General features: G+C 40.3%; 1 protein-coding gene across 5 annotated transcripts in view; it reads right to left on the minus strand.

The window, feature by feature from the left end:
* The window catches only part of CCDC38 (coiled-coil domain containing 38), a 47,863-nt gene that overhangs the window by 13,566 nt on the left and 18,112 nt on the right, over positions 1-16,185 (minus strand). For 4 of the 5 annotated variants that reach the window (XM_032874266.1, XM_032874267.1, XM_032874265.1 and 1 more), the window contains 6 exons: positions 15,301-15,464; positions 15,109-15,189; positions 12,527-12,687; positions 11,003-11,092; positions 10,260-10,311; positions 6,347-6,416 (listed from right to left, as the gene is read on the minus strand). In XM_032874266.1, the coding sequence (XP_032730157.1) occupies positions 6,347-6,416; positions 10,260-10,311; positions 11,003-11,092; positions 12,527-12,687; positions 15,109-15,189; positions 15,301-15,464 (618 nt within the window). Of the gene's footprint in view, positions 1-6,346; positions 6,417-10,259; positions 10,312-11,002; positions 11,093-12,526; positions 12,688-15,108; positions 15,190-15,300; positions 15,469-16,185 lie in introns of those variants that run through there. The other variant, XM_032874269.1, reaches the window with a different exon arrangement.

Below are 16,185 nucleotides of genomic sequence, written 5' to 3' on the forward strand. Positions count from 1 at the left end.
GTCTGTGAATCATCGGGCTTATACACTTCACAGCACTCAACATTTCACATACCCTCCCCAATGTCCATAACCCAACCACCCTCTCCATACCCCCCTCCCCCCAGCAGCCCTCAATTTGTTTTGTGAGATTAAGAGACTCTTATGGTTTGTCTCTTTCCTGATCCCATCTTGTTTCATTTTTTCCTTCCCTACCCCCTAGACCCCCCATTCTGCCTCTTAAATTCCTCCTATCAGGGAGATCCTATAATAATTCTTTCTCTGATTCACTTATTTTGCTCAGCATAATACCCTCTAGTTTCATCCATGTCCTTGCAAATGGCAAGATTTCATTTCTTTTGATGGCTGTGTAGCATTCCAGTGTGTGTGTGTGTGTGTGTGTGTGTGTGTGTGTATCACATCTTCTTTATCCATTCATCTGTTGATGGACATCTAGGTTCTCTCCGTAGTTTGGCTATTGCAGACATTGCTGCTATAAACATTCAGGTGCCTGTGCTCCTTCGATCACTACATTTGTATCTTTAGGGTAAATACCCAGTAGTGCGATTGCTGGGTCATAGGGTAGCTCTGTTTTCAACTTTTTGAGGAGCCTCCATATTGTTTTCCAGAGTGGCTGCACCAGCTTACATTCCCACCAACAGTGTAAGAGGGTTCCCCTTTCTCTGCATCCTCTCCAACATCTGTCATTTCCTGACTTGTTAGTTTTAGCCATTCTGACTGCTGTGAGGTGGTATCTCATTGTGGTTTTAATTTGTATTTCCCTGATGCCAAGTGATGTTGAGCATTTTTTCATAGGTCTGTTGGCCATCTGGATGTCTCCTTTGCAGAAATGTCTGTTCATGTCCTCTGCCCATTTCTTGATTGGATTATTTGTTCTTTGGGTGTTGAGTTTGATAAGTTATTTATAGATTTTGGATACTAGCCCTTTATCTGATATGTCGTTTGTGAATATCTTCTCCTATTCTGTCAGTTGTCTTTTGGTTTTGTGACTGTTTCCTTGGTGTGCAAAAACTTTTGATCTTGATGAGGTCCCAGTAGTTCATTTTTGCCCTTGCTTCCCTTACCTTTGGCGATGATTCTAGGAAGAAGTTGCTGTGCCTGAGGTCAAGGAGGTTGCTGCCTGTGTTCTCCTCTAGGATTTTGATGGATTCCTGTCCCACATTGAAGTCTTTCATCCATTTTGAGTCTATTTTTGTGTGTGGTGTAAGGAAATGGTCTGGTTTCATTTTTCTGCATGTGGCTGTCCAATTTTCCCAACACTATTTGTTGAAGAGACTGTCTTTTTTCCACTGGACATTCTTTACTGCTTTGTCGAAGATTAGTTGACCATAGAGTTGAGGGTCTATTTCTGGGCTCTCTATTCTGTTCCATTGATCTATGTGTCTGTTTTTGTGCCAGTACCATACTGTCTTGATGATGACAGCTTTGTAATAGAGCTTTGAAGTCTGGATTGTGATACCACCAACTTTGGCTTTCTTTTTCAACATTCCTCTGGCTATTCGGGGTTTAGGATTATTTGTCCCATTTCTTTGAAAAAAAATTGATGGTATTTTGACAGGGATTGCATTAAATGTATAGATTGCTTTAGGTAGCATAGACATTTTCACAATATTTGTTCTTCTAATCCATGAACATGGAAAGCTTTTCCATTTCTTTGTGTCTTCCTCAATTTCTTTCATGAGTACTCTATAGTTTTCTGAGTACAGATTCTTTGCCTCTTTGGTTAGGTTTATTCCTAGGTATCTTATGGTTTGGGGTGCAATTGTAAGTGGGGTTGTCTCCTTAATATCTCTTTCTTCTGTCTTGCTGTTGGTGTAGAGAAATGCAACTGATTTCTGTGCATTGATTTTATATCCTGACACTTTACTGAATTCCTGTATGAGTTCTAGCAGTTTGGAGTGGAGTCTTTTGGGTTTTCCACATAAAGTATCATATCATCTGCAAAGAGTGAAAGTTTGACTTCTTTGCTGATTCAGATGCCTGTAATTTCTTTTTGTTGTGTGATTGCTGAGGCTAGGACATCTAGTACTGTGTTGAATAGCAGTGGTGATAGTGGACATCCCTGCCATGTTCCTGATCTTAGCAGAAAAGCTCTCAGTTTTCCCCCATCAAGAATGATATTCACTGTGGGTTTTTCATAGATGGCTTTAATGATATTGAGGAATGTACCCTCTATCCCTATACTTTTAAGAGTTTTGATCAAGAAAGGATGCTGTACTTTGTCAAATGCTTTTTCAGCATCTATTGAGAGTATCATATGGTTCTTGTTTGTTCTTTTATTAATGTATTGTATCACATTGATTGATTTGCAGATGTTGAAACAACCTTGCAGCCCAGGAATAAATCCCACTTGGTTGTGGTGAATAATCCTTTTAATGTACTGTTGCATCCTACTTTCTTGTTTCTTGCGAAAGGCTTGTATGGCTATATACTTTCCTCTCGGGACCTCCTTTGCTGTGTCCCACAGATTTTGAACAGTTGTGTTTTCATTATCACTTATTTCCATGAATTTTTTCAATTCTTCTTTAATTTCCTGGTTGACCCATTCATTCTTTAGTAGGATGCTCTTTAGCCTCCATGTATTTGAGTTCTTTCCAACTTTCCTCTTGTGATTGAGTTCTAGCTTTAGAGCATTGTGGTCTGAAAATATTCAGGGAATGATCCCAATCTTTTGGTACTGGTTGAGACCTGCTTTGTAACCCAGAATGTGATCTATTCTGGAGAATGTTCCATGTGCACTAGAGAAGAATGTGTATTCTGTTGCTTTGGGATGGAATGTTCTGGATATATCTGTGATGTCCATCTGGTCCAGTGTGTCATTTAAGGCCTTTATTTCTTTGTTGATTTTTGCTTGGATGATCTGTCCATTTCAGTGAGCGGGGGGTGTTAAAGTCCCCTACTATTATTATATTATTGTCGATGTGTTTCTTTGATTTTGTTATTAGTTGGTTTATATAGTTGGCTGCTCACATGTTAGGGGCATAGATACTTAAAATTGTTAGATCTTGTTGGACAGACCCTTTGAGTCTTGACCCTTGAGTCCTTCCTCATCTCTTATTATAGTCTTTGGCTTAAAATCTAATTTATCTGATGTAAGGATTGCCCGCCCAGCTTTCTTTTGATGTCCATTAGCATGGTAAATAGTTTTCCACCCCCTCACTTTCAATCTGGAGGTGTCTTTGGGTCTAAAACGAGTTTCTTGTAGACAGCATATGGATGGGTTTTGTTTTTTATCCATTCTGATACCCTCTGTCATTTGATTGGGACACTTAGCCCATTTACATTCAGGGTAACTATTGAAAGATATGAATTTAGTGCCATTGTATTGCCTATAAGGTGACTGTTACTGTATATTGTCTCTGTTCCTTTCTGGGCTACTTTTAGGCTCTCTCTTTGCTTAGAGGACCACTTTCAATATTTTCTGTGGGGCTGGTTTGGTGTTTGCAAATTCTTTTAGTTTTTGTTTGTCCTGGAGGCTTTTTATCTCTCATTCTATTTTCAATAATAGCCTAGCTGGATATAGTATTCTTGGCTGCATATTTTCTTCCTTTAGTGCTCTGAATATATCATGCCAGTTCTTTCTGGCCTGCCAGGTCTCTGTGGATAAGTCTGCCGCCAATCTAATATTTTTACCATTGTATGTTACAGACTTCCTGTCCTGAGCTGTTTTCAGGATTTTCTCTTTGTCACTAAGATAATGGGGTGTGGACCCATTTTTATTGATTTTGAGGGGGGTTCTCTGTCCCTCTTGGATTTTGATGCTTGTTCCCTTTGCCATATTAAGGAATTTCTCTATTATAATTTGTTCCAGTATACCTTCTGCCCCTCTTTCTCTCTCTCTCTCTCTTTTTTTTTTTTTTCTCTTTTTCTTCTTCTGGAACCCCAATTATTCTAATATTGTTTTGTCTTATGGTATCACTTAGCTCTCGATTTCTCTCCTTTAGTTCCAGTATTTGTCTCTCTTTTGCTCAGCTTCTTTATTCCCCATCATTTGGTCTTCTATATCACTAATTCTCTTTTCTGCCTCATTTATCCTAGCAATAAGAGCCTCCATTCTTGACCGTGCCTCATTAATACCTTTTTTATTTCAGCTTGGTTAGATTTTAGTTCTTTTATTTCTCCAGAAAGGGGTTTTATTTCTCCAGGCAGGGTTTCTCTTATATCTTCCATGCCTTTCTCGAGCCCAGCTAGCACCTTGAGAATCATTCTGAACTCTAGATCTGACATATTATCAATGTCTGTACTGATTAGGTCCATAGCCGTCAGTACTGCCTCTTGTTCTTTTCTTCGGTGAGTATTTCTGCCTTGTCATTTTATCCAGATAAGAATATATGTACGAGAGAATAAAATACTAAAAGGGTGGCAAAGATCCCAGAAAAATGTACGCTAACCAAATCAGAAGAGACCCCAAACTGAGGGGAGAAGAAAGGGGGTAAAAAGGGAAAAAAAAAAAAAAAATATATATATATATATATATATATATATATATATATATATATATTAGACTGGTGAATACAACAGAGCCACCCACTTTAGGAGTTTTTTGGAGTATTTTTAGGAGTATTTTAGGAATATTTTGGTCTCTTAGAAGAAACTACCTCCCAAAATTTTAAAGAAAGAAAACCTTATATATATACAAAAATAAGAGTAAACATAATGAAGGGATGGAATATGACTGTAAAGATGAACATTTTAAAAACTTTCTAAAAAAAAGAATTGATAAGATAAGTTGGTTGGAAAAAGAAAGAAGAAAAAAAAGTGGGGGAGAGAATGTGCTCAGGCTGGAGACTAGAACAAAGCCTGTACTAGATTTAGGGTATATTTTGATCTATTAGAAGAAGTTATATCCCAAAATTTTTTAGAAAAAGAAAAACCCTATATGTATACAAAAAATAAGGTTAAATACAATGAAGGATAAAATATGACTATAATAATGAAGGTTTAAAAAGTTTTTTTAAAAGGTATTGTTAAGATAAACTAGTTAAAAAACATTAAAAGAGAAAGTGGAAAAATTTTTAAAAATAGAAAAATAAAAAAATAAAATTTAAAAAATTTAATTTTACCTTGAAAGACTAAAGGATCATGGGGAGAAAGCCTTGAATTTCATGCATTGCTTTCCCGTAGCGCTGGAGTTCCGCTGTTCTCCTTGATCAGTGAGCTTGTTCTTGGCTGGATGTTCTTGTTGATTTTCTGGGGGAGGGGCCTGTTGTAGTGATTCTCAAATGTCTTTGCCTGAGACAGAATTGCACCACCCTTTCCAAGGGCCGGGCTAAGAAATCTGCTCCAGTTCTCTCTTGGGAGCTTTTGTTCCCTGAATGCTTTCCGTAGAGCTCTGGAGAATGGGAATGAAAATGGCGGCCTCCCAATCCACTCCTCAGTGCGTCTTCAAAGAAAAGGGGTCCGTCACTCCCATCTCCCTGGTCTCCGGCTCTGCTCTGGGTTCACCCGGCCTGTGATCGAGCGTTTCTATCTCTGATGCACAGCCCCATTTGGAATCTCCAAACCCAGCAGATTCCTGTCTCCAGAGGAGGAAGGTGAGTCTCCCCAGATCTGCCACTTGTGGGGTCCTGCTCAAAGAACAGTGGTCCAACTGTGCCGCAGATCACGGTTTAAGGTAATTCCGAGCTGAGAGCTCACTCCTGGGCTCTGTCTCTGTGACTCCAATTCCTGGGAGCTCTGCCACAATCCCAACAGCCCTGATCTTTCAGTGACCCCGCAGGTCCTGAGACTACACTGTCCTGCAAGGGCTTACCGCTTCCCCTTGCCCCTCCCCCACTTAGCCTCTGGAGCAATGTCCCTCAGTGGAGCAGACTTCTGAAAGTTCGGATTTTGTGCTCCACTGCTCTGCTGCTTGCTAGGATCCAGCCCCGCCCCCCACGGTCTATCTTCCGATTGTCTAGGATTCACTTCTCCGCACATCCCACCTTTCAGAAAGTGGCCAATTTTCTGTTCCTAGAATTGCTGCTTATCTTCTCTTAGATCTCCTGTTGAGTTTGTAGGTGTTCGGAATGGTTGGATAACTATCTAGCTGAACTCGTGCAACCTGATATCATTTCAGTCTGCTACTCCTCCACCATCTTAGATTTTATTTATTTATTTGACATAGAGAGACACAGCAAGAGAGAGAACACAAGCAGGGGGAGAGGAAGAAGCAGACTTCCCACTGAGCAGGGAGCTCGATGTGGGGCTCAGTCCCAGGACCCTGGGATCATGACCTGAGCTGAAGGTAGACACTTAACAACAGAGCCACCCAGGCGCCCCTAGGAAATTTTAATTTTAAAAGAAAAAAATGAGCTCTTATTCTCGTCACCAAACACAATATTTAAATTAAAAAAGATAATCTTGTTACCAGATCATAGTCCATATCATTCTCTAAAAATAATTCCGAGCTGTCTTCTGAACTGATGCTCTCAGCGTGGCTGTAAAAGAAAGAAAACGTCTGATTTCTGAGCCACTTTCAGTCAACAGATTTGCTTCATTTCTAAATTGTCTTTGGAACCTAACTATAATGTAGTCCTTTTCAATAGCCTTTTTAGCCTTTTAGGAAACCGCTGTTTGCAGGAATCAATGGATTCCATACATATGCAAAAGAATCAGATTCCATCCAGACAAAGGTGACATATCTAAACAAGTGAGACCACAAGGAAGGGCCAAACCATATGGTACCAATTATTTGAGGTGCATTTATAAGAAATCTTTTTAAAGAAACACATGACAACCTACATTTCTGCATCTGTTTTGTTTCTTTTAATGCAGTCTTCTTGACAAACTAAACATGTGCTCCTAGTGCTCAAAACAAAGCTTGTTCCCAGAGTAACACAATATTTGTCTTCTGAAGAGTGGATTTTACTTTTTAAAATATCTTCTGATCAGGCTGAGGAATGTCGGTTGGGGGGAACAGGAGATGAGGTACACTCTTAAAGAATAATTATGTGGTTTGCATAGAGGCTTTGGAAAAATCCTTTAAGAAGGATAAATTGAAAATGATTGGAAAATTAAAGAGGCAGAGACTAGAGAGAGTAAGGTGGCTGTTGGTGTGATCTAGGTAATGAACACGTTCAAGTAGAAGGTAGTGATGAAGGGAAGAGTGAGTAAATGGGCTGGGATGGGAGGAGAATCTAGAGATACATGAAAGAATGAAATCCTGGGAACCATGAGTAGAAAGAGCTACCGGAGCCGAAAAAGAAGGGACAGAGATGACTCTAACATTTGTAGTCTGTGAATCTGGAATAATGGAAGTCATCCTAATAAGATGGAAAACAGTTAAAGGATGAGCTAAGAAGAAAATTAATATTTGCTCTGTTTGTGTTGAGTTTGAGGGAACAAAATGGAGCTGCCCTTTAAGGTATGGGAAATAAGGTGTGGGAACATGGAGAAAGAGCCATAGAAGTAAATGAATATTTGGGAAACATCCTCTGAGAAAGCATTTGGTAACTACTGTCCACTCAGCTCTTCTCTTGATCCAATGGTATCATTTTCTCATCAGTCTTCTCCCACCTCTCTGAAATTCTTGTTACCTTTTTGGTTTTCTTTTCAATATAAATGTCTGTGGTTCCTCAGCCTTCTTCCCCTCTCATTTTACCCACTCTTTAGGGGTTATTCACCCTCTTTAATGGATTCTATCACTGCTAATATACTAATGGCTCCCACATATCTATCTCTTTCTCTTGAGTTCTAGACTTCAGTGTCCAACTTCCAACTGGACATCAGTGTCTGCTTGGCTGTCCTACAAGGAGCTAAAACTAAAACAATCCAAAATCACACTCCTTATCTTCCCTTCAGGCCCGCTTCCCTAACAGTGTTCCAAGTATTATTGAATGCCAACACCATACAACCAGTTGCCACACAGAGATTTCGGAGTTATGCTTGACAAAATATTTGAGTTATTTTTGACCATTCTCTTTTCCTCACACTTCCTCTGATATTTATTCGAGCCTTTCAAAGCCTATCAATGCCATTTCCCTGAGGTGTCTCACAGCCCTTCTTCTTTGTCCCCACTGTCACTCTGTGATTGAGGTTGAGGTTGTTCATTATCTCTCCCTTGACTTGTGACACCAGGCTCCTAACTGGACCCTCTTACCTCTAGATTTGTCTCCCTCCATTTCATTTTCTAAAATACTCCCACTTCCAATTTTCTAAAATGTACATCTGATTGAGTCTGTGTTATACCCTTGCTTAAAACCCTCAGTGGCTCCCCAGGACCCTTGGGACAAAGCACCACTGCTTACCTGCTCGTGATACAATAACTATTCACTCCTTGAGCCTCTCACTTTCACCCTGTGGCCCAGCCATTTTGAGGACGGGTGGGAGATGGGCACAATGTGAAGGGGAATGGGAGATACAGGCTTCCAGTTATGGAATGAATAAGTCACAAGAATAAAAGGCACAGCATAAGGAATATAGCCAATGATAGCATAATAGTGTTGCATGGTGATGGCTATACTTGTGATGAGCATAGCATTGTATCATGATGTTGTATACCCAAAACTAATGTAACATTGTATGTCCGCTATACTCAAATAAAAAAATAAAAAATAACGAGGATAAACTTTTTTTTAAAAAAGCAAAATAAGATATATACATCTATCAGAATAGCTAAAATGAAAAAAATAATGAAAACAGTAAATGCTGATGAGAACATAGAGAAACTGGATCCCTTGTTCATTACTAGTGGGGATATAAAATGATGTAACCACTCTGGGAAAAAAATTGGCAGTTTCTTTAAAAACTAAGCATGTACATACCATCCAACTCAGCAACTGCAGTATAGGCATTTATTCCAAAGAAATGGAAATAATGTGCACACAATAAGTTGCACAAAGATATTTATAGCGATTTTACTCTTTATAGCCCCAAATTGGAAACAATCTGGATGTCATTCAGTGAGTGAATAGTTAATTTGTAGTGTGTCCATACCATATTATTGTTGACTCTGTAACAACCCTTACACTGTCAAAAATCTACATATAACTTTTGACTCCCCCAAAACTTAACCACTAATAGCCAACTGCTGACCTGAATCCTTACCAATAACTTAAACAGTTAACATATTTTGTAAGTTATATGTATTACATACTATATTCATACAACAAAGTAGGCTAAATAAAATGTCAAGATCATAAGGAAAATACATATACAGTACTATACTATGTTTATCAAAAAAATCCACATATAAGGGAAAATGCATAGTTCAAACCCATATTGTGCAAGGGTTTAACTGTGATACTACTCAGTGATAAAAAGGAGCCAACTCCTGATAGACCCAACAGCTTGGATGAACCTTCAGAGAATGTATGGTCTGTAAAACATCCACTCCCAAAAGATTACATACTGTATGATTCCATTTATGTAACAGTTTTGAAATGGTAAAAATCAAAGTGATAGAGAACAGATTAGTGATTCCAGGACTTAAGGAGAGGAAGAGAGAGGGAAGTGGATATACTACAAAGGGGCAACATGAAGAATCCTTGTGATGATGTTCTGTATTTGTATCTTGACTGTGCCAATGCCAATATCCTGCTTGTGATATTGTACTGCAGTTTTGCAAGATGTTACCATTGGGGGAAACTGGATAAAGGGTACACAGATCTCTCTGTATTATTTCTTGCAACTGTATGTGAATCTACAACTATCTCAAAATAAAAAAAAAAAAAACATCAATTAAAAGCAAAGTAAAACAGTGACTCTTAAGTGCCACAGAAGTGGAGTGACCTCAGGGTCCCTGGAATTTAGAGTACAGTGTCTGTGTTGACTTTTGTCATGTGTGATTGTCATGGATACTGTGTTGCTGGCCCAGATCCTCTCCTGGGGGCCAGTGTACCCATCCTGGTCATCAATATATTTTCTTAAATAGCCAGGGTTGAGAACTAGCAATTTATGAAATGAGTATTAACAAGTCAACTATCGTGTAAGGGACAAAACAAACAAAAAAGTTTTGTGATCCGATTGCAGCAGTTTCGAATGATGTGGTAAAACTGCAAATGCAAGAGTCAGCAGAGTAGCTTATCTTAGCTCTCTGAGAGAGCCAGACCCAGGATGCAGAGGGCAGGTGGTTTCTGCAAACAGCAGTGGCAGGCACTCATCAAAGAATGTGCGGGGGCCTATGGGAGCTCAGCCACCTCAGGAGCACCCGGAAATGGCAGCCACTACCTCCCGTATCTGTTAGGACGGGTATTTGTAGATGGTCTCTATGTTGAGGAAAGGCTAAAAGGGATATTTTCTGAAAAACATTTCCAAGAGAGTTAATGAAGTAAGTACCGTACCTTGATACAGATGATTTCTTACTCTCTGGAGTGGACTTCTTGTGTGGTTTTCCTATTCATAATGCCCAGGCAAAGTCCATGTCATTGGTGATGGTGGAGATGAAAAGAAATAACATAGAATTAGAAATGAGTCCTAGTTATTTGGTGCAAGATACTCATTTTTTCTGCATGGATATGCCCATTCTTTTTATTAGAATGATAATAATAGAATGCCTGAGCTAATAGATACCCGAGCTTATTTATTCTAATGAAATTGGATTCCAAGCCTAAAAGTAAAATCAAAGGTAGTGGTGGGGCGGGGTGGGGGCAGTGCGGGGTACGTATTATCAAAAACATGATATAACTATCGATAGTCCCAAATCAGGGGCATGAATTGTGAAATATAAATCATGGTTCTTTTTTTTTTTAACCTAACCAGGTATATTTCATATATAATCACAGATTTTTAAAAATCAAGGCAAAAAATAAAAATGATGAACACTTCAGTTGTTCTATTTTGTGGAGGGGACGTCTTGTGCTGGTTCTCTGCCCCTGACTTCGGTGCCTGTTGTGTCCATTCATCTACCTCTCCCGAGTCTTGTAATCATGTCAGAGAGAAAGAAATGGAACGCCTAGCCCCCAAGGATGCTGGGTGATGTGGTCACCACCGTTTGTTTGCCAGGTTAGCTCAGAGGTCCCGGATTTCCAATTTGAGATGGGCACCTCCCTGGTTTTACTTTTGTGAATGAAGTCTCTGGTGTTACCTTGGCGATCTCTTTCCACATAATAGTCATCTGAAAATGATATCTTCCTGGGATCCTCAGTACTGCCATCTGTTTTCGTTGTATTTAATTCTAGAAATGAAAAAAGGGGGGGGAGAAAAAAGGGGAAAACACTTCTGAGAAGTTTGTCTCATGATACAAGGACAGAAGTATAGGATGGGGGCATTGTAACGAGCAAATGTATGATGCTGAAGGCAAGGGCTGGTCTCTGGAACAGGCAGAATGGAGGGGAACTGACCTGCAGGGCACAAGGAGGTCCCTGTTTCCTGCCTCAGTCAACAGCCTGATAACTTCTATAATCCCTGCATCAGCCATTCACTCCTCTAGACTGAGGGACTCATTGCTTTCTAAGTATCCTCTAGTTAAAGGACAAGTCTAGGAGCACTGAAGTTTAAGCTGCTAAATGCAATTACCTCCTGATTTTCCTTTCTATAGGTTTTCTCTCTTGTCAAAGTGTGTTGAGTTTAACCAAGTGCCATCACTGTGCTCAATACTCTGTACACATGATTTAACTTAATAACAGCAAAGTGAGCTGTGACAGCCACCGCTGCTGTGCTGGGAAGTGTTTAACCATCAGCTCTCTGGAAGAGCTCTCCCTGGTTTGTAGTTTACTTGCTTCTGTGGGGTAAATGCTCTTACCCAGGAGTCTCAGGATCAGCCCTCAGCTGAAGACTCTGGAGAGAACTCTCTGTGTAGCTCTCTCCTCTCCAGGACTCTGCTCTGGGAACTCCAGCCTCCCTATATATATCCTTAGCTCCGTCTCTGCAATTCATGGGGACTGCTGGGCTCCTCCTTCCTCTGCTACATCCTGGAAATGCTCCCCAGGCACTATGCTGAGACCATCATTTGGCTTATCTCATTTGTCTCTCCTCTCTCATGGATATCTCTGCTTCTCTCCTTGATGCCTGATGCCTGAAACCTTCATATATTTTTCACATTTTTTTTAAGCAGGAGGATAAGTCTGGTCCATGTCACCCCAATGTTGCTGGAAGTGGTAGTTTTCCTCTTTGATTTGTATTCTGATCACTTATTCGATTCTTACCTATAATAGATCTATTTTTGGTCCATTGAGTTGACTTCCTAATACAAGTACCATGGGGTGTTAATTTCTGAGACTCTGTGATAACATATTATATAATACTTTAAAAGATTAGTAACACCAGGACACCTAGGTGGCTCAGTGTGTGAGCAACTGACTCTTGATTTCGGCTCAGGTCATGGTCTCAGTCAGGGTCCTGAGATGGAGCCCCACGTTGGGCTCCATGCTCAGTGAGGAGCCTACTTGGGATTCTCTCCCTCTGCCCCTCTCCCCACTAGCACACACTTGCTCTTTAGATAAATAAATAAATAAAATCTTTAAAAAAATATTATCAGAGATAGTGGGAATTCTTGTTCAGGTTCTGCTTAAAACAGAAATTCTGACTTTAATAAATTACTCAAATAAATATTGAAACATCTGAGAATTAGGGATATTTACTTAATTGAAATTAAGAACGTGTGACTCACTTGTTAGTACTGGAAGACTGACATTCATACTCTCTCTACTCTTTCTCATCTGCGCCCTTTTCAGCGCTTGTTGGATTTGCCAGTGTTTTGGAGACAATTTCAGCAGAAAAAATCCATATTTCATGTACTCTCTAAGGAGGAATTCTGTTTTTGCTATTTCACTACTCAAAAGAAATGAAGATATCATCAGAAATATTCATGTGAAAGCATGTTCATTTAAAAAAAGAAAGGTTTCACCAATTTGTTCCCTTGATTATGTATTTGAATAATAATTTATATAACAAAAATTGTAAGTAGGGTCATAAAAATATGGGTGTCAAGAAGATAAGATGGGGGGGCACCTGGGTGGCTCAGTGGCTTAAACCTCTGCCTTCGGCTCAGGTCATGCATGATCTCAGGGTCCTGGGGTCGAGCCCCGCATCTGGCTCTCTGCTCGGCAGGATGCCTGCTTCCTCCTCTCTCTCTCTCTCTCTCTCTCTGCCTGCCTCTCTGCCTATTTGTGATCTCTGTCAGGTAAATAAATAAAATCTTAAAAAAAAAAAAAGAAGATGAGAAAAGAACCCATAGGAGTGCTACTGAATAAAACATGCCCAGGATATACACACATGGAATAGACTGATGCAATTTTACTCATTTATTTCTGAGGGAAATCTCGTATTAAATTTTAGACATAGGAAGAAATTAGTAGGCAGCAGATGATGGGACTTATGTGAGAAGAAAAAAGAAAACTAACACGAGCGAGCTCCTACTATGGAGTGGGCAATACGCAGGAGCGTGACGGATACCATCGCCTTCTCTGTACAGCACTTTACAATCGGTATCATTCCCACCTTTTGGAAGAAGAAATGAATGACTTGCAGAGTCATCTGTCTAGTAAAGGCAGAGCCGGCACTCAGATGCGCCTGCGGCTGACTCAGAGGCCCAAGCTCTCGCCTCCGCTACCCAAGGACTTGGACTGAACGCTCTCCCCAGCCTCACACTGCTTTCCCATAATCGTGCTACAAAGTGGACCTTGAAGGAATGTTTGAAATAGCCACGAAGGCCCTCATGAAAGGGAGCTCCACCTGTTTTCTTCCCAGCGTCCTCAGTCATGCCCTCTTCAACACCCTCAGCAGTGTCCTCTACCCCAGCAGCGTCCGCTCCACTACTTCTTGCAGGCGGTGCCTCCTTCCTCCCTGATGGGAGTGAGATTCAAGAGCCAGCAAGCATCTGGCTCATGCATCACGCTCCAAGACCTTGGGGGCCCCTCATGCTACTGCCACTTTGTTTTTAGTTGGAAAGCCTCCCAGAGGCGCTGCAAGAACAGGGTTAAAATGGCTAGCATTGCACAGCTTTCGAGCAAAAGCTTCAGAACAAGATTCCTTCCCTTTTGTAAACAAGTGTCCAGCCCTACCTGCAGTGGACAACCTTCCCGGGCCATCTCCAGGCCACAGAGAGAAAAAGGAAATAAATAGCAGGTGCCTGCATCCTTTGTGCTGTCCCCAGCTTGTTTTTCATAACCTTTTGCACCTCTAGGATGACGAGACACATACACACTAAGCCAGCTCTTTTCAGCAGGGCTGTTCGGGGGTTAGCCATTGTGCATAAACACAGGACTCCGTGCAGGCACAGAGGCTGCTACTCTGGCTCCACAAATAGAACAGAATCTTCTAATTACACGACAGAGTGAAGGCAGGAAGGGAATGCTCCACCTTGGAATGACTTCAACTTTAGGTTTCTAAAATAGAAGAGGCTCCGGAGCCAGGATGTGTTTGAAAACACACATTCTGTTAATATCAACTGGTTTCAAAGAAACTACCATCCGGTTCATTTGCTATATTTTAGACAAGCTGCTGTCCTCTTCTCCAAAAACTCTAGGACTTGGTTTTAGAGGAAGGGTAAGTATCAAATCCTCAAAAAGAAAAAAGAAAAGAAAACAAGTTATAGTATGACTTGATACCAAGACTAGTGTCTCCTGGGTCATGAAACTACTGTCCAAGAATGATGATAGAAGGAAGATTCTTTAGATATTTAAAATTAGACCAAGTGAGATACACTTGACTACAGAAGAAAACATCCAGGCTTGGGGTGGGGGGAGTGGTAGGTGGTATAAATTTATCCCAACTCTCCTTCCTGTAAATATGTCATTATAGATTCTGGCTTTTAATATCAATTCTAGGTTCAACTAAGTATAACTATGAAAAATCCTGCCAATTATAGTTGAGAGATGGTTGTAAAAATGAATCCCAATTTTAGAGTTGTTAAAAATGTGGAAAGAAATATGCCTTCAGATGAATGAAAGAGGGCACTTAGAATAACTTGTAGTACACTCTTAACATTGGCTTTCTTCTTTTCAACCAGTTTCTAGGCTTCTACACTGACAAGTTACAGAAACTTTTCAGCCAGAGGTCACTATGCTCTGATATCCAGGCAGAGACAGATGGTCCTTATTTAAAAGAGACAGGTTACGTGTTTAAAAATAAGGTTATGTGTAGAAAATCATCAACTGATAAGGAATATTCCCATGAAGGTCTTGCTGGGCACAGGGAAGTTTCCATGGGGCTGGGACATTTGAGAAGGAAAAGATGGTGCCCAGGGCTCACCTTTTCACGGCCTGCACCTCCATACTGGCTTTCTTGAGCTCTGCTGTCATTTGGAGTTTGTTTATAGTTTCCTGTGCTGCACTGAAAAGTAACAGGCATTGGGTTAGTTTGTTTTGTGTTGTGTTGTATTCTGAGAAACTAAAAAGGAAGAGGGAGGGGAAAGGCAATTTGGCCCGAGTAACAAAAACGAACATTTTAAGAGCATCTACAGATCGCTGGTCATTTTCTCGAAGGAACTCTTCAAAGGCCATTGCGTCTTCTTGGAGCTTTTTTTCGGCTCTTGTGAGTTGCCGTTCTTTTGCCACCATGTGTTTTTCAAACTTTTTAATTGTATTTCTTTTGGTTGACAGGGCATACTAGGAATATTGAAAACAGAAGTGCAACATTATGCCACATTTCCAGCTCATTGCTAGTACATTTCATCAGTCTGCTAATAAAGGGGAAAGTAACTTGCATAGTAAGTGATCACTTGTATTAGAAATAATAGCATGCCAAGTCTTGAGACGATAGCCTTTATTTTACGAAGGAATTTATTTTGGGATCGTTAGAAGGGAGACTCATTCTTCTCTTTCACTTTTATGAAGAGGCTCAATATGGTTCCCAAAAATCAAAAGGAGCTGCATATCCCCTCAGGCTCTAGCCTAAAAAATAAAAGTTAAAACAACAACAATAACAACTATGTATCCCTCCAAAGAGGAGGTCTACCTGGTATGATCCACAATAGCCCTCCAATATTTCTGGCCATTGGGAAATTGGGTGGTCTGCAGTCACAAAGCCTCTTCCATTAGGAAGCAGCCCAGAACAATGAGGTTTTCACCCTGCTATGCCTATGACACATTCCGCCAAGCTGCCCAAGGGTAGGGGTCTTTAACCAGCCTCCAAGAACCCTGTGTAAATCCCAAAATACAACTTTGATATCTAGCCTTTGATATTTTTTTATTACAGAATATAGGAATTCACTATGGTTTGTAATGTCGTGCATGAAAAAGAAATTATAAATAAAATCACATACATTATAATATAAATGAATTTAAAGTATGTAAATGAGATCGTTTTAAAGAAATAACAATTGGGGAG

This window comes from Lontra canadensis, unplaced genomic scaffold (genome assembly GCF_010015895.1).
Source record: "Lontra canadensis isolate GAN:19392208 unplaced genomic scaffold, GSC_riverotter_1.0 scaffold52, whole genome shotgun sequence".
In the NCBI taxonomy this organism is placed as follows: Eukaryota; Metazoa; Chordata; class Mammalia; order Carnivora; family Mustelidae; genus Lontra; species Lontra canadensis.